The 25,440-nt window shown below is 31.5% G+C and overlaps 2 protein-coding genes across 6 annotated transcripts in view; one reads left to right on the top strand and one right to left on the bottom strand.

Annotated features, from left to right (window-relative positions):
- Positions 1–25,440, top strand: part of LOC129957151 (ATP-dependent RNA helicase DDX19A-like) — a 64,210-nt gene that overhangs the window by 15,101 nt on the left and 23,669 nt on the right. The window lies entirely within an intron of this gene.
- Positions 356–20,048, bottom strand: LOC129957152 (uncharacterized). Of its 4 annotated transcripts, none has more exons than XM_056069323.1 (2): positions 19,757–20,048; positions 356–1,619 (listed from the first exon to the last, which is right to left on the bottom strand). In XM_056069323.1, exon 2 carries the CDS (start codon positions 1,570–1,572, stop codon positions 379–381), a length of 1,194 nt encoding a protein of 397 aa, XP_055925298.1. In that variant the 5' UTR covers positions 1,573–1,619; positions 19,757–20,048; the 3' UTR covers positions 356–378. The 4 variants fall into 4 exon arrangements, with proteins under 4 accessions (XP_055925298.1, XP_055925301.1, XP_055925300.1 ...); XM_056069326.1 differs by lacking the exon at positions 19,757–20,048 and adding an exon at positions 19,478–19,707; XM_056069325.1 differs by lacking the exon at positions 19,757–20,048 and adding an exon at positions 16,550–16,733.

The following is a 25,440-nucleotide window of genomic DNA, read 5'->3' as shown; positions in this document are numbered from 1 at the left end:
TAGTTACTTGTACTACTAGTATTATTAGTAATATTTATCATTATTATTATTATTAATTAGTATTGGTAGTATTACTAGTAATATTTAGAGAAAACAATTATATTAATAAAAATTAGGTCGTGTTGATATTCACTCGTATCTGCCATAAAACTAATGAAAGGTACAAAGTTTGAGCCAAATAAGCGAAAACTAGACTATTATGAGTGCAAAACATTGCCAAAAAGATGCCAAGGCTTAAACCAATCAGAGCACGTCGGTATCCTTTGCCATAGACTTAGTCTGTACAATTTGCGAACTCGCAAGAGCCAATTGTTACGAAATATGCACGGAGCTCACCAGAAGGAACGACCATCACTATAAAATAAAAGTATTTATTAATCAGATATAACATTTGGAATCTAGTCTGCCATCCACATCCAATCGACGTCCAAATAGCAGCGGATAAACGTCTTCTTCGCAACTTATATCCAAGAGCGTTGATAAATGTTCATCCGAGTAAAGATAGGCGATCCTCTCCAGTTCTTCGAAATCTGTTGGAAATTCCAGACTCTTCACTAACTGCTCAGAACATTTTTCCTGCAGCTCTTTCATTCCACATAAATGAGATATTTTGTAAACGTGCACGAGTTCATCGAATTTGGAAGGGGGGAGCATGCCTTTCTCTACAAAGAACAGAATCTTTACGAAAGTCTCACTGTCCACATTGCAGAGTTCGATGCGTTTCTCCTTTTTCAACGGAGTGCTCACACATCGTGTGATGAAAGGTGAGGCTTTCATGAGTCTCGACCCCACATTCTCCCGTTTCTCGTCCAGGAACAAAAGAAACCTGTCGGGATGTGTATCGATTGTCCAAACGTGTTCCAAAATGTCTTTGCTGTTTGGTTCCGATCTCGAACTGGGCCACGAGAACGACGGGGCGATACCGTGGACACCGAAGCTCTTTCTCAGCTCGTGGAACTGTGGCAAGGTGAGGATCTGGTGCGTGAAGTCATAAATCGTGTAGGCATCGTTCGAATTCTCCGTTTCAGAGCCGTTCTCGATTCTTGCCTTCTGTATGGAGCGCAAAAAATTGTACAGAGGTTGTAGTCGTTCTTTTTTCTTCTTCTTGTCTTCGTGCGTACGCCTGGCCGAAACGTCTTTATCACCATTCCAAGCGAAATAAATATCGCAATGCAAGGTTAGCGCGCCATCGGCAAGCAATTCATCCGCTCGGTCGAGGATGAAAGATCTCTCTAAATATTTCTCGTGCTGGAAGTCACCGTAATGCCCCTCAAAAGATCGGGGCAGAGTGGGGTTGCCTTCGACATCAATGACACTCACTATCCACGATAGAACGTCGTTCACCGGGATGCGTCCTGCCTTGACATCCACATCCGGAAGGACAACCAGCCAACCCTCAGTTTCCTCGTCTATTCCGTTGGGATATACCGCGGCGTAGATGCTCTCTACCAAGGGGTGGGGATCTCTGTCTTCCTCGCCGACCAGTTCAGAAGCGGTGCGGAAATCTTCGATTCTGATTTCCAAGACCGTGTTTATGACACAGCTTTCCGCCTCAAAATCTATAAACTCCATGTGATGGTAACAGGCACTTTGGATTCATTCAAAGGGCTTTTTTATACCTGAAATTAAACAGAAAAAAAATGATGTGAATGATTAAAAAAAATGCATATGTTAGAAATGAATGAATTAAATACTATAATATCGCGTAGATGAAGTTAGGAAGTTAATAAACCATGTGTTAACTAAAGTCAAAGATAATTAATCTCAACTCGAGACTTTATTCAAGGAACTAAATCTTACATCTCTTTTTATCCACAAGACGAAATGACTCAATTCTTCCAGATTTAGAAAGATACAGAAATTATAAGAACATTCTAGAGCAAACGAGAAATAAAAGAAATTAAATCAATAACAAAACAATTTTTAGGCAACTCGCCTGCAGTCAGATGCGAAGTGCCGCTTTCGGTGCACAGCATACTGCCAGTGAGCCATTCAGTCCGTTCCAAGTTAGAACAAGTTTCGTTACAAAATACAGTTTCATAGCGAGATTAACAGATGCCTGGGACCAGGGATGACGAATATTTTAAGAGCGGTTATTACGTAACCAATATCAAAAAGCCACAAATACAAGTGATCAATACTTTTCAAAGAGGGGTGTGATTCAAATCCTTGATACGATCTTACTGGTGATATTTCGATTACAGGTTTTGGATCACGATAGAAAGTAACAATTGATACGATATCACTGAAATTTGCCGGAGCGGTGACTTTACTGGAAAGTAAGAATCGATACGATCTGTCCAATGGCAGCTCTCGAAAGAAATCTGTGATTGGATTGAAAAGTGAACGGACCGGTTATTGGAATTATCGTATCGTATCATTGAATTGCATATCACTGAAATTTATCGGAGCGGTGATTTCACCGGAAAGTGCGTTGCTTCACTGGAAAGTGCGAAGCCACCGCTCCACTTTACGGGAGTGACCGATATTCGTATTTGATGATGCACTATTCCATACGGATCATTTTTTATTGCTCGTGACATGATTGACTTTGATTACATGTACTATGTTTACTGCTGGCGCCATCTATTGGTAGAATATAGGACTAAAGTAAACATTTTAAAGAAATGACATATATTTTTAACTCATCTTTTCCAGAAAATGGTTCACTCTAATAAATAAATTAAATAAATAGTTTTGAGAAAAAAAAATTTAAGAAGTAAGCTGAAACAGATAAATTAATTCAATCACACGTTACTTAAATTAGTAAATTAAGTATTAATTACAATTAATAAATTTTATATTTAATATTAAGTAATAATTTTTAATTAATAATGTGATTGAAATAACAGATATTTGGAGCGCATATTTAAAAATAACAATAGCCAATATTATTTGTTATTCAAAAAATCGTGGATTATGCATCTCTACCTGGGACATAATTTTTTTAAAACCCCAATCATCATCATCACTGGATTAACCCCTTTGCCTGCAATGACAAAGCATCCAATGACTAAATTTTTAACTTTAAATCTGCAATTAAGTAAAAGTATTAAGTAATATAAAACGCAAAAATCATTTTAAAATGCTTCAAAACCTCCAATTCTCTTATATTACACGAATTAAAATAAGAGGAAAAGCAACGTCGTGATGTTTCGGAGTACCGCGGTGTGAGAAAGTGGTCACGAGCACTTACCTCCACATCATCATTTGGAATAGTTACTGTAGTTTGTAAGTTTAGGAAGAGATTAGAATTAATTGAAGCTAGTTTAGATGAGCGCATAGAGCACTAAAGTCATGGAATTTGGTATATTTATTTAATTAATTATGATCTAATTATTTATAGAGAAATAATATTTTGATAATTTATGGTGGAATACAGAACTTGAATGGATTTACATTGCCTTTGCATTTGTTGCACGCGCCTTTTACACAATGGGGACTGAATTAGTTCACTATTATAATGAGTTATTTTCGAAAAAGTCCAGAAAATTTCACGCGTGTAGCTCATTGTAGCCGAAACAAATCATTTTGAAAAAGCTTTAATCCACCAGATTGGCAACGGTGTTAGAAATTTTCTGTCTTTTTACAAACAGAAAATTAATATAAATTTTGCCAATTGTAGCTCTGGGAATAAAAATAATAAATGTCCCAAATTGGATATGTCAGCTAATTCGGAAATAAATTAATAGGCCAAGGGATTAATAAATATAGATAGCGATTTTCATGATATTTTTGAATTCAGATAATGAGCTTTATTAATCACTCATTCAATTCAGCTTTATTAATCACTCATGTTTTGTTCCCATAGTGCCCCATAAGGGTGGCGCCCAGACATCTACAAACCTTCTAATCCCCGCCTACATCACTGGATATATGCCACAGAATGTTTTTTTACTAAACACTTTTATTTAACTTGTTTAATTTCATTTCAGTAAAAATGGAATTTTATCTTCCATTTTTCACTGATTTCTTGATAATATTTGAAATTGTCAACACCTGTGTGTTCTCAACGGCAATACACTACTTTAATACTTTCACTAATTATCTATCAAACTAGTTACTAAAATAAATATTTGATAGCCTACCAATAAGTTTGAGAAAAAAAAAATTATTTCAGAATTTAAAAGTAGAAAATAATACAAAAAGAGAATAAGTGATAAAATGTACTTTATATATATAAAATTAAATAGATAAATAAATAGATTTTATGAATATATATATATATAATTTTTCTTCTCTTAACAACACGTAACTCGTTTAAAATTAAAAAAAAAACAAAAAATTAAAAAAAATTTTTTTTACCACGATCTCACTTAAATTTAAATTCATTAAATAACTTAAATTTAAGGATTAATTTCTTAATCCCATCGTCCTCCCCCCTCCCTGCTTACAAAGTAAACCAGTGGGAGTAGTCTCCCAAAACCTTTCTCGCATATTCTAATCAAGGTGTTATCTTCCATTCTCCGAAAAAAATTATGGACCATGGTCAAGGCAGAGAATGCCTTGTTATGACATTGGCGAACAATAATTACGAAATATTAACTTTTGGCGTGAATTTGGCATCTTTACTGAATTTATCGTGAGATCCCGTGTGAACATGTTGTGTGTGAATCATCGCTGAACTACGGACGAAAAGTAACATATTTCATATGAGGCAAGTGCGATTTATAAGGCCCAAATAAATACATTAACTGTAATACCGGGTTTACATTCTGCCAGTTATAAGACTGCCAATAGACAGCACATGCACAAAAAGGGACTGATTTATGTTTGCCATAATTTCATAAAATAGATTCAGGCATTCCATGCTTGACCTATTAATTGCCATTTTGGCGCCCCTGAATTTTCCTTTTTTTTTACTGAGTATCGTATTAAAATGATGGACATTTGCACAAAGTAACATGGTGAAATTAAAAAAAAAAAAAAAAAAAAAAAAAAAAAGGCAACATTGGAAAACTATAGGAAAAAATTGCAAAAAAAAAAAAAAAAAGTTTTGCATCAAAAAGCAAAAAATGTCGGAATTAATCCATAATAAATGATTCATTTTTTCACGTCAAAAAAACTCGCCAAATTCTACAAACGCATGCGCAGTAAGAAAAAATACAATATAGCGGCATGTTGTTATCCCATCGGGACAATTACTTGTCATCGACCGAACACCATTTTTCAGCCTTTCTATGCATGCTCTGCCTACTGGCCGAGTGTGAGCACGGCATATGACTCACTTGCTTCAAGAGGCGATTAATATGCAATTAGACAGAAGATGTGATTCGCAGGTTTGAGTCAACTAGATAAATTAAGAATCGGTACCCCAATAAACCTGAGTTGTATAGTACATCTTGTGTATTCGTTTCTTTAACCAAATTCTTAAATAAAGAGCCCTTTTTACTGGGCATGATTCGCGTTTTCGCCCCCATTCCTCATGTGAAAATGATGCTGATTCCTGTAAGCCTGACATACTCTTAAAGTTTGTCTAAAAACTTTTGAATCATCCTGTGTACATGAAAACTGGGCTTCTAGCGCTCCATGTGTTTATTACTAATTAAGTTGTTAGGAAACTGTATTTCTAATATGTATCCTAACAACTTAAGGACAGTATAAAGTAATAATACCCCTTTTGAACTGATCAAGGGCGCACACCTTCATGTTTTGACGGAGCTCTAGAAACAGTGCAGTCGACTTAACAACGAGCGAAACGCAAACCTACAAGAAAGGTGCTTTGTGCTCGATTATAAAGTTCCTTCATCTTAAGTGTGTTCCAAATCTTCATATCCTTATGTGATTATTTTTGCCTGTACATAACCTGTACTTTTTAGGATAATAATTAAAAACAATTCCTCTGGAACATAGGTTTGATAAATTCAATTTATCTGAATTCTTAAAACTGATTATTTCCTTATCAATTATTCCTAATTAATTATTATTAACTAATTATTCCTAATTATTTCCTTCAAATCGAATTTCTCTTTAACTTCTGAGTTGTTCGGGGTTTTAGCTTTCCCACCCTTCTCAGGATCTAATTTCTTTAACTTTGACTGGTCCGCAATGTCACTTGAAAAATCATACGCATCAAATAAATGCTTGCTCAAAAAGATTTCGACAAAATCTTCTTTTGAACTTATATAATCACTAAATATGTTTCTCTATAGTCTTTTTGCATTTATGGGTTTGTTGTTGATCTTCTGACAGAGAACTTGTAAAATCTGCTAAAACATTTAACCATTCTTTAACCGCGAAGAATAAAAATAAAACTTGGACTTAAAATAATCCCAATTTACTCAATCAAATATTTAATTAGTAAATGGAGGGAAATTGTGCTAATTTTACAACATCGTGTCATGAGGTTTAATGTTTTTGCAAGGCTATAATTTTTTTTATTACTGTCGTAATTAATCAAAATAGATTTCATATTTTAAATTTCCATAAAAAAAACTTCTTGAAATTATCAATTAATTATTCATAAAAATTAAATAAAAAGACAGTCAGAGGCAGCTATTTCTCCATTTCGTTGGAATAAATAGGCACATCCCCTCTTTAAGATTTAGTCACTTTTTATTTATTCTGTTCCTTTCCTATCGTACTTGATTGTTACAAGCCGCCTTTGACGACCAGCCAAAGCCAAAATATTTTCAAGTTCCAAATTTTGATAGCCATGTCACTCATGCTATTACAGAAAGCCCTACGCCGCTCTGTTCATTTTACTATACATTCTTCTAATTTTCTATCATCTCCTCTAAAATTTGAAATGGAAGCAATTAAATTTCAATTAACACAAAAACTTTTTTTGTTGAATTCAAACATTTATTTTCTATTTATTTATTTTTAAATATGAGTATATACAATTGGGGAAGCTCAGGGCGCTGATTGAAGAATTTTCATCGAGGCAGTCAAGGAAGTGGTAAAAAATCGCGCAATTTTATAAAAATAAAGATATTCAGATTTTCAGGACTCAAATAAGTTTTTGAAGCAAAAGATAGGAACTTTTTTTTTATCAGTGTCTCAAAAATATTTTATAAAATATGATTCATAAGATCCGAGGGTCTGTATAAAAAGTTAGAATTTCTGTATTTCACCAGAACATTTATTGATTCAAAGTACATAAAATATAATTCTTTGCTTCATTTAGATAATTTTTCTTCATAGATATGAATACCTTTTACTAACGGTTTGGAAATTAATTGTTAGGTCCCGATTATAATGGATATTTTGTATATATTAAATTTAATCATATTTGATTTAAATAAATTTTAATCATATTTGAATTATTGAATTAATAATATAGATATTTAAAAATTCAAAGGAACAATTTTCTTGTATTTATTTTTCTAAACCAGAGGGAGTGATTACCCCACAACTTTCTCGTATACTCTCTAATAAAGATGCTATTCCATTGAACATCTCGCACGGCACTGGCCTACAATAATTATGAAATACTAACTTTTGGCGCGAATTTAGCATTTTTACTGAATCAATCGTGTTAACCTTGGCATGCCTTTTTGGCGATTAGTCCATGGCATGCTGTTAAAAATTGTAGTCACAAAATCTCATACCAAATTTGGTATATTCAAATCATTTGCGTTTCTTAGTTATCGCGTTTACATGATTCTGAAAGTACAGATCGACAGACGGCCAACCAGTTGTTGGATTTCGCTCACAATTTGGTAGGTGTCTATATTAAAGATTTTAAATCTATGTACCGAATTTTATCTATCTAACTCTCTTCATTTTGTATTTATTGTGTTAACTTATATTCGAATATTCGGTACTCAAATTGTAATAGAAATCTGTAAATTCTATTTGAAGCCTGTATACCAAATTTCATTCATCCAGCTTATAGCGTTTTTTGAGTTATCTTTGTCAGAGACAGACAGAGGTATATTTTCCAAAAAATGTGTGTCTCGAACTCAGGAAGGTCTAAAACGTGGAGTTTCGTCTAAATCTCGAATTCGAATTTTTTGACGATTATTATACTTTTCCTATACTTCGTATGTGAGAAAATAAAAATATCATGTTCATTACTTAATTCATTTAATAGAAACTCGTGATAAAAACTGAAATTTTCTATATTTAGTTTAAGATGACAATTAATTTAATCCTATAATTTGAGCTTTTTGCAGCATGATGGCAACACATTCATAAAAGCTTTTCTTCCTGCACGCAAGCATAACGTGGTTGTTCTAATTATATTTTATTTTTATTTTGTGAGTTTTAGTTTTTTTCAGTTTTATTAACGTCCCTTTTTAAAGCAACACTAGAGCTTATTTGGGACGGACTTCATAATTTTGAATCAGGGTTAGATGACAAGGACGACACCTGAGTTGGCATCCCCCTCTCCAAACTTCCATCATCACACCAGCGAGAGGACATTTGGCCCCGATGGATTTAGCGTGCACCAGACCGCTAATACGATGGTTTTTGGTGGTATCGGGTCTCGAACCTGAAAACCTCCGAAGCCGAGACTTTACCACCAGGTCCCGCGGGCTTTTTTTTTTTTTTTTTTTTTTTTTTTTGTGAGAAAAAAATTGTTGGAAAATATTATTATGAAAATTACCGTAACCGTTAATATCTTACTATTTTCGGAAAGTATGGCAAAAAAAGCGTCGAACTTTCGTTTAGTTTTTAATTAATTAAAATTTAAGCAAAATTCATTATTTCTGAACTTTCTATTAACAATTTGGAACTAAAGTTATTCACCGAAATAATTTTCAATTAAAATTTCTGAAATTAATAAAAGCTTATTTTTGACCAAAACGATAAATAAAATTGAAGATCAAAACAAACGAATACTATAAAACAAGTAAAATTATTTCTTCAAAAATATTTTTAAATGAAAAAATAATTCAAAGATAAAAAAATTAATAATTTAATTTTTTTAAATTTAAAAATCAAAAACTGATAATTTTTAGTGTTAACTCAATCCAAACTTCTTAAGTTTGAGAATAAGTAAATTAAATTTGATCTTAATGAAACGAGGAATGCAGTTATTTGTTATCATATCTTAGATAATGATTTAAATTTCTCGTTCCAACGTTGAAAAAAATTTGCAATGAAATTTTAATTAAGAGCAGAAAAAATATAAAAATAAAAAAAAAATATTATTTGAAATAATAACAAAAATAAATGCCATATAACTTGAATTAATATCTAAGAGCATTTAAAGAATAATCATGTACAATCACAAAATGTTTGTACATTATATAAACATTTTGTGATTGTTTATATAAATTTCTCGTTCTAATACTGAAGTAATTTGCAATGAAATTTTAATTAAGAGCAGAAGAAATATAAAAATAAAAAAAATATTATTTGAAATAATAACAAAAATAAATGCCATATAACTTGAATTAATATCAAAGAGCATTTAAATTATAATCATGTACAATCACAAAATGTTTGTATATTATATAAACATTTTGTGATTGTTTATATAAATTTCTCGTTCCAATATTGAAAAAAATTTGCAATGAAATTTTAATTAAGAGCAGAAGAAATATAAAAAAAAAAAAAATATTATTTGAAATAATAACAAAAATAAATGCCATATAACTTGAATTAATATCAAAGAGCATTTAAATTATAATCATGTACAATCACAAAATGTTTGTACATTGTATAAACATTTTGTGATTGTTTATATAAATTTCTCGTTCTAATATTGAAGTAATTTGAAATGAAATTTTAATTATGAGCAGAATAAACATATAAATTAAAAAAATATGTATTATTTGAAATAACAACAAAAAATGCCACATAATTCAAACTAATATCAAAGAACATTTAAACAATGATCATGTAAATGACAAAATGTTTACATATTATATAAACATCTGGTTAATGACAAATGTTTATATATTATATAAATATTTTGCCATTGTTTATATAAATTTCTCGTTCTAATGTTGAAACAATTTGAAATGAAATTTTAACTAAGAACAGAAGAAACATAAAAATAAAAAAGAAATTATTTGAAATAACAACAATAAAAAATGTTATATAATGCGAACTAACATCAAAGAGCATTTAAAGGAGAGTTATATGCAATGACAAAATGTTTATATATTTATACATTAATAAATTAAAACATTTATTCAAGGAACATTTATTTTAAATACTATAAAAACATTTATTAAAACATTAAACATTTACATTAACATTTATTTTAAATACTATTTTAATATTACATCATCTATTTCGCTTTATTTGTGTTATTCTCACCGAATTTGCAGAAAGGTTGAATTAGCTTATAATTTGTAACAAAAGATTGGACATGGAATCTCACAAAAAGCCACATTTTATGAAAGTTAACAACAAGAAACAAAATTCAATTAAAAATTTTTTTAAGTGAGCAAAACAGGTAATTCCCCTCTCCTCCAAGGTTACGTTCATATTCAGTTTATTTTCCACCCTTTTGCCTCACGTAAAGAGAGCCTAAAGTTATCAGAACGACCTTGATCGCAGATCACGATAATTATAAAAATCAGATTGAACAACTTATATAATATTTAAATCTGTTCCGTTTTCTACAAAGTGACGTCACTTTCAGATGACGCTAGTAATTTATCGTTTGGTTTTAATTAATTAATCTAGTGCCACAAAGAATCGCGAAAATATCGTTTGGTGTTTTTGAACATTTTTTTTTCTTTTATTTATCGCATTCTTGTAATAAGCAATTTATTTATTATTCTTTAACTTCTTTTTGTATACTTTATAACGCATTTCTATGACTTAAACCGCATTTTTAAGAATTGTATCTTTATCAAAGATTCTGTAAATGTGTTGTAAATATTAAAATATAATTTTAAAATCCAGTTGCATTATTTTCATAGGATTTTACCATTTATGCAATAATTTTCAGAATATTCCAGTTATATCGAACTTGTGTTCGAATTACTTGAGACAACTTATTTGTTACTTTCACTCCTGCATCATCATCAAAATCAATATCATTAGATAGATAAATCTTTTTCTTTAAAAATTGTATAAAAATACCCTTTGTAGATAATTTTTTCAGAAGTTATTAACTAGAAAACAGTCGATTGTATCGAAATTTGACACAATTTTTATAATCAAATTTTGAATTAAAAATTTAAAAGGGGGAGGGGCTCTGAAGTATACATTCACGCTTTCTTAAGTACACAGTTACCAAATTTGGTTACTGTAGGTTCAAAGATCTGTTCTGTAGATTGTTAAAATATTGAATTTCATCATTGCTAGTATTAAAAAAAGAGTATTTTGAGTGTTATATTGAGTATTATAATATAGAAAATTCTCAAAGCTTATACTGATTTTTTTAAATAAATTTTTGATAAATTATTTTCATTTTTTAAAAAGATATATCAATTTTCGGGGGAGCATTTGATTTGGCGCCTTTATTAAAAGTCGTTTACCAAATGTTTACATGTCTTGTTAAAATGTTTAATGTTATTTTCTTTTATGATTAATTGAATTATCTCTTAACCACTCATTCTACTTAAAAAAAGAAAAGAAATACTCACCTTATTAAGCGTTCGAATAAAGCACATGACATCAGAAAAATAATTCTAAATTATATATATTCCTAAAAGACGAAGGAGAGGACATCACGTCAGCGGGCAACATGCAATCATTTGATTCAGTTTAATTTTGACCGACAGTAGCCAGACTTCAAGGTTAGGCGTCACATGATACTTTCAGCGCGATAAAACGTTCTAAGCGAAAGTGAAACTCGCTTCGAAAATCGAAACTTCTTAAATTGTATATTTCATTCGTATTTTTGCAAGAGCCTTTTCAGGGGTGCGATGTTAATTATTCAAGTTCTGTGTTCAATAGACTTGGCATGTTCACAGTTTGGGGGGGGGGAGGAATTAAAAGTAAACGTAATTTCTTTCCATTTTTTCACATTCTTTTTCTGTCAGACTATTTCAATCCATAGAAATTTTAGACATTCACAATACTTTTTCTTCGCATATTCCGTATGCTAGAAAATAATAATAATGATTATTTATTACCATTATTTTTATTTTCTTGCATATGAAATATGCAAAGAAAAAATATTGTAACTGTCGAAAATTTCTCTTCGAGGTTTCCGAAGAATGAACATTTCTGGAATCATGTCTGTCAGTCCGTGAGCATAATTGTTCAGAAACTTAATAAAATAGAAAAATAATATTTGCTATGTGGACCTTACACTAAAATTGTAGATTTCTATGAATTCTGAAGGATGTCCTTTCTCCCATAAAGACGTTATTACAGAGAATGTCTTTCATGAGTATTGGCGAACAAGTATGAAATATTAAGCTTTGGCATTTTTTACTGAATCTATCGTGTGATCTTTGGCGAATTTTTCGGTGGTTTAATCCCTGACATGTGGTTAATAGAATTCTAAAATCAAATTTGTGTTTTAGGCGCGTTTTCCCACCCTATTGAAATCAAAATCTGTCACAGAATTGCAATCGTAGTCGCAAAGGCTCATACCAAATTTGATATATTTAAGTCATTGCGTCTTTGAGTTATAGCGTTTGAATGAACAGACCGACAGACAATCAACGCGTCGTTGGATGTGGCTCAAAATTTGACAGGTATCTACACTAAAGATGTTAAATCTGTCTACCCAATTTTATTTATTTACCCTCTTTGTTTCGTAGTTAACTTATATTCGAACACCTGGATAGCCAAATTTCATTTGAGTAGATTTTGCTCAACATTTGATTAAAATCTACAAACTGGATATTAAGACCGTGTGCTAACTTTCATTCGTCTAGCTCAAACAGTTTTTGAGTTTTCTTTGTCACAATGAAACATAATGCTAAAATTGTTTAATTTTTTTTATTTGTTATTATCATTATTTATGGAGGTCTAAAAAATATATGTTCGTCAAAATTCGAATTTTTTTGACTATTTCAATACTTTGTATACAAGAAAATAAAAACTCGATATACTGAATAAATGAAATTTGGTACAGAGTTTCATCATTAGCATTGTAGACAAGCGTCATAATTCAGAGCTATTACGTCACATAAGTTCAACGCCTGTTTATTCATTTGCATGCTGTAATTTAAAAACGCAAAAGGCTATATAATTGAGTTTTAGCGCGTGTTTTTCATACCAATACGATATTCAGAAGGATTTCTTCGTTCTACCCTTTAAAATGTTTTATACTATTTATAGTTCAACACTAAATAACACAATTTAAAAAAAATAAAAAAAAAACTCTTACCTTTTTTTAAATTTATGATATATTATATGCCTGAAATTCACATTTAATGATATATCAGTATACTTGATTTTAATACACAGGGCTTCTATACAATATTTTATATATGTAACATAAGTTTGCAGATGAGTGATCGAATAGAAAAGAAGTTGGAAATTTAACTTCAATGTTTTATTTAACGGAAGGGCATGATTTATACACGTGGAGAACCGTTGAAATGCGTCTGTTTACATCGGGACACAAGATAAAAGTTAAGGAAGTTTGTTTTCATTTAGCGCTTTGATTGAGAAATTCTTATAAGGATTTCTTTGACACGTATCAATTCAGGTAAGTCAACCATCTAACTCTCCGACCCGCCCGAAGGCACACGGATTTAAACCATAAAACTGAATGACCGGACCGCCGCAACAGTAACATTGGCGGGAACTGTGGTTGAGTCCTAAGGGCCGTCACCGGCCACGGTACAACCCTCCCCGAAGGAAGTACGTCCCGTCATCGATGGGAGGAGCCAGATCCCCCACCTATTAGTGTACCCTCCAGGGTGGCGAGATCCAACCACCATGCCGGAAGCATCTCATCCTCATTTCGAGGTGCCCCCCCCCAAAAGGAATCTTAGGTATTTTTAGAAGGAAAGCTATTCACATTCGGTATTTTTATACCTTCGCTTGTAGTGTGAGAATTATAGCTCGAGCAATTTTCTAGAGCGCGTGTTAGAAATAATTAAATAAAAAATGGGATTTAGATCAAGAAATAAGAGAAATTTTTTGAATAAAGTAATATGGGCTTATTTACGATAACAAATAAAAAATTAAAATTAAAATTAGATTAATAGATATCATTACCTATATATATGTAGTTGCACATAGTAGAATGTTTCTGTCTCGTGCGTCGATACTTCACACATGTCACATTGTATGTAATATATTTTTGTATCCCATATAGCGATATCCTTTTTTTTATTCGACATATGCGTTCAAAAAATTCGGATAACACAAAGTAAAAAAATTAAATTTCTTCATTTTATGTTCAAATTTAGCATGGGCCGCTTAGCTTAGTTGCAAGGTATCGGTTTTGGAGCCGGAAGTCACCAGATTCGAAACCCGATACCAAGGATACTGAGTATGAATGTGAATCTGGTGCACGTTAAATCAAACATCATGAGTCAAATGTCCTTACGTCCAGACAGTTTATAGGGAGGAGGATGTCAGCTTAGGTATCATCTGCTTCTTCTAACTGGTGTACAGAATTATGAAGTTTATCCCGAATAGGCCCTTGCGTTGCTTTCAAACAAGACATTAATATAACTAAACCAAACTACATAAAATCCAATGTCTCTAAAATTTCGTCCGCAGGGTAGGCGAATATGGGACTAAATTAAGTTTTCTATGTGGTAGTGGCTTTTCTGGAAGAAACTCCGAAAATTCTTAATTTGAAGGAGATGCTTAATTTAATCTGAAGGTTTTAGATTTGTGCTCTTGTTTGCTTGTATCGTAACCATCGAAATATAAGGCCTTAGCGCTGCTTCGTGGCATCATCAGTTGCAGGGTGAAAGTGTGAGTCGGACACTTGATAATTAATATTACGGATATTTATTCGTACTTTTACCAATCTGTAACACCGTTTCCCAGCCATATTAGTCTAAATAGAAAAAGAAATATTTTCAGAAGTATTTTCGAAATGCTGCATGAATTAATTAATGATTCCCAAATGTAGTGACGAAAGTGAAGGGTCTAAGAAATACAAGAATTATGTCCCTATCTCTTTTTGGGATCAAGATTCTTCTGGAAAATGACGTCTATACCTTTATCGGAAGACTATATAAGCGGAGGCGTCCGCACGAGGCATTAATCTTTTTATTCTGGAGTTAGTTCATAGCCTCCTTGGGAAGTTGTCAGACGTGGAGTCGTACTGGTAGCGCTGTTCTGCTATTTAATTAGAAATTTGCTATCTGCTTGTGTTGTTAGTTTCTTAGTTATATTTGTGTTACCAGTGCTTCGTTTTTTTTTTTTTTTTTTTTTTTTTTTTAAATTTTTGAGGAACAGAGCGATGTTTTTAACCATCCAGCAGGTTGAACATCATTTATCTTAGAATTTGAATTTCTGAAACAGTCGCAATCCTCTTTTCTGTATTAAAGCATCATTTGATTTCGTATACACAATGCTTGAGAAAAAATATATAAGATATTTATTTAAAAGACTGATGATTAAAAATTAAAATCAAATAAAAACCTACATTCTTTTCAAGTGAAACATTCAAGATAAATTACAGAAATCTATTTGTATCTATTCTCCCGATAAGTGTAAGAAAACAGAAACTGAATGTATGTTAATTCCATACAAATGTTAGTTTAGTTACATTAACGTCCCGTTTTAAAGCGACTCTAAGGCTGTTTTGGAACGGACCTCGCAATTTTGAACCGCGGTCAGAAATTCCATACAAATACTAATTTATGTGCATGTGTGTGTGTTTGTTTTGAGCCAAATGTTAAAAATCAGTTGCTTATCATTTGAAGTACTTACAAATAATGCATAGGTGAAAACATTATACAAATTAATCTTACTTTACAATGCAAAGCAAACTCTTGATGCAAGAATTTCCCACTTAATATTTTTACTGAAACAACGGTCCTAGAATATTATTTCTGTTCCAACATCCCTTTTTCTCAACTAATACAAACAACATACAGAAAAATAGCTAGTTAGTCAGTAGGAAGTTTTTTTTTTAAAAAAATTATTATTATTATTTTTTCAAAAATATATTTAATTTACATAAAGACACATTTGTTTAAAATTTAAATTCAAAGATAAAAATATTTAGATAAACATCCAATATTGTATTCATAGAGGTTTTGTGATCATGGATGTATTAATAAATTGTCTTTGCTACCTTGTTATATATGGATTGGATATTCTGTGCAAGGATGATGACTAAGCTAAATAAAACAATTTTTCATCAATGTGTTCACAATAATATTTAAATAAATCTTCAGAACTTAAATAATTTTCAGATAGTTTTAAGGATATTTGTCATTTTATATGATTTTTAAAAAAAATAATTTTAGAGGAAATAAAATCATCTTCAAAATCGAAACAAGTTTTTTTAATAATACAATTATACACAATAGCATGACTAATTATAACTGGAGTTTGGTAAAGGATAGGATATCTTTCTGTATAATTCAAACATAAAACCAAAATTTTCATTATTATTATTTTGTAGACAGAAAATTTCAACAACCTACTAAAAAACAATTTTTTTAAAAAGAATGATAGGGATAAAATAAAATAGTTATTAGCAGAAAACAACTATTTTTTTATTAATATATATAAATTAAACTACACTATAATAACTTGCCTTAGCTGATTCATATTCTTCTCAGCATTGATACAACAGTGAAAATTTCAAATCATAATAAAAGGAGTGCATCCTAAAAATTTACAGCTCAAATGAAAGCCAGTACTACTGGACAACCACTTAAGCTGAACCATTGGGACTTGATTCCTTTATATGCATTCAATTTGGCAGCAAACAGCATATGAAAAGCAGAAAATAACTGTATTTTGCAACTGCATAAAAGGAACATTCATACATATAATTGTACTGTACCGACTTGCCTTATAGCACACATTTTATAAGGAATTCATGTTGCATCTTGCTAAAATGAAAGTCACTGACAAGGTGAGCAATCTTTTGTATCAAACCATTGAGAAATTCAGTTATTTTATAACAATTTTAAATCAAATTTAATAAGATCTAAAATATAAAGTAACTAATATTAAGTAAATAAAATTGAAATATTTTTACTATTCATTTTTATTCCTAATATTTTTGCAAACAAGTAAAACAAATCTCTTACAGTTTAAAGTTTATATATATATAGTTTGTTCACCATGCTGAATTTTTCCTTAGCAATAATTATTTAAAAATATATATGCCGAAGGCCAAAATAGAATTTAAATTATTTTCATCATCATGTTGTATTGTTTAAATAATATAAATATTGTTTACATAATTTTCAGATAATTTTAAAGCAATCTGTTATTTTATATCAGTTTGTTAAATTCATTTCAGAGGAAACAAAATCATCTTCAAAATAAAAACAGTTTTTTTAAATAATAATATACCTATACAAATAGCATTAATTATATCTGATGTTTGACAAAGAAGTTCCATCTATATAATTTAAAAAATATGGTCATAGTTTCATTAAATTCAATTATACTATTAAATTACTTTTGAGAGTATTGCATTTAAATATTTAATAGTAATAAACACACAATATAGAGCTATATATATCTTATAACTTTAAAATGAGCAATTCTTAAATATATATATATTGTACATCTCAGAAATGACTTTAACGATTTGGATCAATTTTTATATTTAGATAAGGTGTTGCTTTTTAAGTTTATCTATATATGTGTCTTACCTGAAAAACAAAATTTTACACACACACAGGAAAACAATTTTTTATAACTAAATACTGACATGTGGCTGGCTATACATGACTTGCATAAGCATATCAGAGATGGAATAATAGTTAGGGCTTTCGACACCCATGCGTTTTTCTCATGTGCGATCCCGTGTATACAATTCAATTAGATTTTTCTTATAACTTTAAAAAGCCATATAACAGGATTTTATTTGCGATTTTAAAAAAAGGTGCCGAGCAAAGCATGGTCTCCCAGGTAATATATATATATATATATGTTTATAGATCTAAAAACCTTTCTTGCTTCTTCAATTATCGTCAGATATCTGAATTGGATATTTGGCACTTTCATTATCTACATTAACATTAAAATTTATTATATACATTATTTGTAATTAAAATCTAGTCAAAATATTGGAAAATATACATAGTTTAAATAGAAAGCATATCCTAATATTTTGTCTCAAACAGTTACTTTATATACAAATATATATTACTGCTATCTAACATTTGTGGATATCGGCAAAACCTACTTTTTGATTCATTTGAAATTTTCCTGGTAAAATGAAACATAAGGCCAAACTCATCCTTTACATAAACAGACATTTCTAAAATAGCCTTAGTGATACTTTCAAGGTTATATATAATTATTTTCTTTAATAGCGCACCTGCTGTACAAGCAATTTCTTTTTATTTATGTAATGAATTTGAGAAGTTAGTATGAAACTGAATTTTTATCTATTAGCTATATAAGATAAAAGTTGCTTAAACTTGTCTTTTCCTATAAAAACATTTTAGGAGCTTATAAATTGATGATTTTCTACCAAGTCAATAATACTTTAATAAACTCAGCTATGTCAGTAAAATGCTGAATTCAATACTTACTGCCAATATTTTACAATCCTCTTCCCAACTATGTTGTTATTAAAAACCTACCAGGCAAGACCAAAATTCTATCTCTCAATATTACACAGAGATAATTCTATTAGTGCAAGATATTACACCATATTGTCATTTGTTATTCTGAATGCTAGACAATATCATACAAATGCTATAATTATGTTGTTGAACAGTTTGTGCTAAGAGTGGATGCTTTTAATGCTAATTTACAGATATATTTAACTAAACTATAAAAAATGCAAAGTTTTCTAAGAGATGCAAATAAAACTTGATGAAAATTTTTTCTTAATATTTCTTACAAAATTTGTGGTCAGAACAATGAATTGATATACTATTTTTGTGTGCACTTTAACCAGTTTTTCATACATTTTTAATCAAATAAGCTAAGTCAGCTTCAGCACAGCAAGAGTCTAAAAAGATCTATTGGATGAAGCATTCAAAAGGTTTATATATATTTAGAAACATTCTATGAACTTTGAACATTGTGCTTCTGTTTAATATTGGATTATTATGAATTAACAATCACTAGTGATCACAAATTTAAAAAAAATCTAAAAGATTATTACAGATTTTAAATGTTTTTTACAGATTATTTTCCTATTAAACAATGTAGATTCTACATATTTAATACTGTTAACAGGCCACACATGTATAACTTCTCTGTAAGAAGTGGTTATATCTGAGATCATAAATACAAGTGCTGATATAAACAACTCACCATTAATATCTGACAACACTAGTTGTTTATATTTTTTGATGTGAGTAGCATATCTTTTCTACAATATGATATTTTAATCAGAGACAGATAAATAAACCTCCTTCTCAGTCAAATAAATGAAAAAGAGTTTTTCATTTATTCCAAATAAGAATTAATGCCTAATGAAAAACATACATTTTGAATCATTGTAAAAAGTCACAAGATAAGTTTATCATTATTTAATAAAACTGACCTGCATTAGAAATTAAAAGTGTGCAAAATGCCAACATCTTTGAGGAATATGTTAAAATTCTCATCACCTTTACAATTACATTAAAATGGTTCACATTAAAAAAAATCCTCATCACCTTGCATTATGCTCTGGTGAACAATTTTCACAGAATTTATGACATCATCTTTTGGCTCTTTTTCAAGCAATACTTCAACTTTCATGTATAAGGGAACGTAAATTAATAATCTGATATTTTACAAGAAACTTTAAGTAATTTGATATTCATAAAAATAAGGTTACCTCTAAAAGTTTCAGAGATATCACTCGACATTTCAGAGACATATTGGGGGATGTAGATGAGCAAATGCCGTTATCCGACATCATTCGAAGCCTGATTGTCGCCGCCAATTCGTTTACATTTCTTATCGCCAAATCTACTAAAAAACGCCACACACGATCTTTCTGGTAAACCCTGCGTGATGCAATTGCGCAGTGCAGCATTCTTTAAGGTTTGCTCCTCTGTTAAGAAAATGGGGAATACCCGAATATCTGCTACAACTTCGCTACAGTCGGTCCTGGCAGCATATTCCCATTCTCTACCCTATTTCACGTATGGAAGAAAATCGGGCAATATCATTGGTTCGTACCACCACTGACTCTGCTAAGAGAATTAGACGTCATTACGTGCAAACTTCGATGGAGTTTCAGTTCGTAATATTGTAATTTCCAAAGTACGAATTTGCCTTTATGATTTGTTTTGTAATTATTATCTCTCTCACTCTTTTTACCGTTTACTTCCCGATTAAATGGATTTGTCTGAGAATATAACAGCAGAGAAATTGCCTCCGAATTGCGAAAATGAAATTGCTGAAAACAGTGAAACAATTTCCAGTAGGTGCAACTTAAAATCCATGGATGATATCAAAGAATGGGTGAAAGAATTTGAAAATTTAACAAATGCTAAGTAGAACAGTAGAAAATCAAGAAAAGATTTATTTGCTAGTAAGTTAAGGGTAAAAGTGAATTTTGTGTGAAAAGTGTGCCCCTTGCTGCGTCAGCAATGCCAAGTCGCCAATAAAGATTGCAAACAAAATAAACACATACTTCCGCGGAACAGTTACGGTTACCATTTCCCGCCATATAATTAGGACTTTTAAAACATCTGTAGAAGGCACCGGGCAGAATTTTTTAACTTAAAAAAACATCCTACGGCTTCTCTAGCAGAAGGAGCCTAGTAGCTTCGTTAGCACAATGAACATAAGGACAATGTGGATAACAGATACAGCACATAACCAAAAAAAAAAAAAAAAAAAAGCGGAGAAAGAAGCAATCAGAACATTCTCCATACAAAATTTCAAACAAACATCCTTTTTTTTCCCAACTCGTAAAAAAATATATTCCACTCACGCCTCATTCATTCTGCCGGTTCGATATCAAATCATTCTCAATACAAAATTTCAAACAAGCATCCTTGCAAAAGAATAATTATTTTATGTTCGTATTCACATTAAAAAAAAAAAGAAAGAAGAAAATAACTTTTAATTATATGCTTAACTCAACCATTGCAAAAAGCAGTAAACAAAACAGCATTAGGGTTGCTAGAAGAGCGTTCCGATGGGTTGCCATATTGGCGACAAACTCGGGGGCACACTATTCTTCACTTTATCCTAAGTTAAGTTACGAAATTAATTTTATATTTCCTCATATAATTAGAGGATTAATTTTAGCTTTAAATATTAGAAATATATATTTCAAGTCTCTTGGTGGACTCTTATAAAGTGCTTTTTACTGTCTGTGCACGACAAGAACACTTCCAGACAATCATCTATGTTTACGGCGGGTGTTATAGAAACAGGTTACTGTAGGAAGAGTTCATTTCGCAGAGGTAGAAATTAATTCAAGTTTCTTACGTTGGAACGTTTACCGCCAAATTGGCGATATTTAATATTATTGCATTTAACTCTTGAAAACAAATTAAAAAAATAATTCACTAAGCTGAAAATTATTTGCATACTCGGAATATTGAAAATATCTGATATTCCTGTCATATGTATACAAAGAACAAAACAAATCAAATAGAAAAACTGAATAATTATTTGTATGTCTAACGATTGCACAAGAAGAAAAAAAAATAATTAAGAAGTAAAATCATGCATGACAAAACATTAATCGTCTTCATTTCGTTTTAAATTTATATAAATTATTAATATCAAATTCTCCGAGGCAAACGCGAGGTATTCTGTCTAATTTAACATAAAAACTATAACATAATTAATCGTAATTATTTCATAATTTTTATAAAGATTGCTTTTATTTTGTTATAAAGTAAAATGTTCATTGTTAAATATGCTTGAAATCTTTCCAAATTTATATTTATTTATTTTTCTGATGTATATACTATTTCCCGAAACACAAAATTAACGATTACCATACTATCAATTTTCAGATTTTTAAAAATCAAACTTTGATTTGTAACTTATTTTCAATATGCACAAGCTTTTTACAGCATAATTAATTTCGCGAAGTTTATATTTAAAAGTATTCTGAATTTGAAGATAATTCAAGTCACACACGATCACAAGTTCACAACGATCAATCGATTTTTTGAATTTACATTTATTTCGGCTATCACTTTGCCAGCATTTTCTAAATGTTAGATTACTGTCGACCCACGTTTCATCAATGAAAACTATCTGACATTTACTTTTTCAGTACTGGCTCATTTTTCGCGAGTAGTTATTCCTCAAAAACACAATATCAGGTCTCTCGATGAGAAATTTTCTATATTCGCGCATTTCTTCCAGCGAAAATTCATTGAATGTAAAACTTTTCTCAATGATTCCTTATTCCAATGAAAATTCAACTTCTTTCTCAATACGGGAAGTAATTTTCTTAAAGAAGGCACTTTCTTTTGCTGGACGTAAAAATCTTGAACCGTTTACCAAATTACACATTTGTCGAAGTCGTCAATTTCGGTGAATAGCCTTTTACGGTGCTTTCCAGGAGTACTCAAAACTTCCGTTTTGTTCAGTGTCGAAACTTCATTCTTAATTTTCCTAATAGTGAATTCCATACTCCAGTCGCCTGAGCAGTTCTTTTCATGGCTTGTGGAAGAAGGAACTTTCAAAGATTTTGCTGCAGCTTCTTCGGAGCAAAACTCTGCAACATTATGCACAATTTTACGTGCTTGTGATTTTAAAGTCTCTCCTTTCTTAAATCGAAAAGACATTTTAAAGGATTTCAAAATTTAAGAGACAAAAAAATATATTAAATAATGAAATGCAGTTAATATTAACCAAAGAAAAGATCAATAAAATATAAAAGGAGTAAGCTAAGGGAATATAAAGATACGTGCAAATGCGACTAAAGCGAGAAGACCAATGAGCAACAGGTTTTCTTTTATTGCTTTACATTGACGCCAAGTAAAAGAATACCCCCCCCCCTCCCAGACTTCTGTCCGATTCCATTCAAAATGGAGATCGTCCCTACCGAAACCTGTTTCTATAATGCCCGCCGTAAACATAGACGATTGTCTAGCAGTGTTCTTGTCGTGGACAGACAGTACTACTCCCACCATTTATCTCAAGTCAAGCAGAAATTCAATGCGTCCGCGACACGGTGAATCACAGAAGTAGTTGTCAGTAACATGTCGAGTTAAAATAGGAGGCTGTGTATTGGTAGTTTATATATGTTTATATACTGCCCTGCACGTTTCAAGAATTTATTACAGGAAAAATAAGTTAAAGAATATAAACATATTTTAACATGAATTCTGTAAAGGTCTGACTTAAATACTGAAAAGAGAAACAAAACATTAACATAAAACGTAGGCCTAATTATTAAGAAAATTGAATCGAACTAACTTCATTTTTCACTAATAAATGATGACACAGATATGAAGAAGTAGCCCTACGATATGATTCAAAACTCCCCCCCCCCCTTTAATTACGATAAATGAAAGCTAAACCGGATAAAACGGAAACCGGATAGTAGCGAACCGTATACTCGGGAGTGTACTGTAAGTATGGAATTGACCTGAAGAAAACTTGCACTTTGCATTGTCTTGTGAAAAATGTCTTCTCGGCAAGCTGGAAGACAAAAATGGATTCTTTATCTCAGTTAGAGTTTCCAAATTCCTTTCAATCCTTAGACAAAAACCAGCGGGAATGGTCTAACCGAAACATTCTCGCATTGCCCTCCAGTTCATTTCCCCCTCCCCTGCACAAATTTATGGATCTTGAATAAGGCTAGGAATACCTTGCATGGCGTTTATGAACTATAGCTACAAAAAACAGATATTTAGATGAATCTAGCATTTTTACAGAATCTGTGTTTTGTGACACTTTCTTACTGACTGTTTCATACCAAAATTTTACTTGGAACAACAATTATAGTCTCAAAACAACATAATGAAATTCATTGATTTAAATCATTACAGTTATGAACTGTCGCATTTACAGGAATTCGGAAGTAAGATGGACAATCGCTTGAAAAATTTGATTCAAAACTTGATATGAATCTATACTTTAAATTTTAAACCTGTGATCCAAATTTTATTTACATAGCTCTTCCCATTTTGTATTTATTGAGCTCATTTTTACACTGACAGACATACTTCCAGTGAATATATTTTGTTCAAAATTTCATTCGTCTATTTCAAAGCTTTTTTAAATTATCGTGTTCACAGACAGATAGACGGACTGACAGACAGATAGACATGATGCCAAAAATATGTTTTTCGGACTCTGGAAAGTCTGCAACAATAAAGTTCTACAAAATTTCGAGTTTAAATTTTTTTAAAGATTAAAATACTTTTTGATGATCTGATGATTACTTTTACACTGTTCCGAAATTTCCGGGTTTGTTTGGATAGTGGGGGTTATATGGTGTGCAGAACGCTCAATCACCAGGCGGCAGTAGAAAATAAAACAACGACGTTTATTTACACGAAGACACACAGGACAGCACATGGATGACAACTATATACAGCACAACAGACGATTATCTTCAGCCGAGACGTGCAGCAACAACAGCATACAACAAGACAGACAAACAGTAGCGCACAGCTTAGTTCAGCATTAGCTTCACTCCGTCGCTGCTTCGCTTATCTCTGGAAGGTCGGTTCCGACTACTCTGCCCTAGCAGCTGCGGCCGCTTCCTTTTATAGGTCTCAGGAGGCGGGGCTAGACGCCTCTCAACCAATCAGGAATGTTAGAGGCGTATCTCCGTTCCTACTGGACGGATCGGGAAAATTCTCGATGTTTCGAGTATAATCTATTTTGGCGCCAAAGTCGTCAAATTTGTCGCCAAATGGTCGCCAAGTTTGTCGCCAAGCCCCGGGACCCTCCGACGCGACACCGGACTCCGTCCAATACCGATAACTGTAAAACATTCTTTCCGATGGTGGGACCAACTATGCTGGGAAGCAGCATTACAGATGCGTAACAATACCATGCATGCGATAGAGTAAACAGCCGGATCGGTCTGTCTAAAACTTTTTCGGTTACTAATCTCTAATAAAGGTGTTATTACAGAGAACCCTGACATGGCATTGCCGTATGATAATCACGAAATATTAACTTTTGGTGCCAATTTAGTTATTTTTAATGAATCTATCGCGTCATCCTTGGCAAGGTTTTGGCGATTCATTCCTGGCATGCTATTTATAGCATCCGAAAATCGAATGTGTACTTTAGACACGTTTTTCTCAACCGATTGAAACAAAGATTTGACACAAAACTTCACTTGTAGCCTCAAAATTCCATACCAAATTTGAACCAGTCCATTCGTTGCATTTTTGAATGATTGCATTTACATGTTTCTGGGACCGACAAACAATCAACCCATTGCTTAATTTGGCTCAAAATTTGGCAGGTGTCTACACTATAGATGTTAAATCTGTGTACGGAATTTCGTCTCCGTGGCTCTGTTCATTTTATTGTTATCGTGTTAACTTACATTCGATCAGCTGGACAGACGGACTT

Source organism: Argiope bruennichi, chromosome 11, assembly GCF_947563725.1.
Source record: "Argiope bruennichi chromosome 11, qqArgBrue1.1, whole genome shotgun sequence".
NCBI lineage: Eukaryota > Metazoa > Arthropoda > Arachnida > Araneae > Araneidae > Argiope > Argiope bruennichi.
The sequence above is the reverse complement of the archived record's forward strand: the minus strand, read 5'-3'. Positions and strand labels throughout refer to the sequence as shown.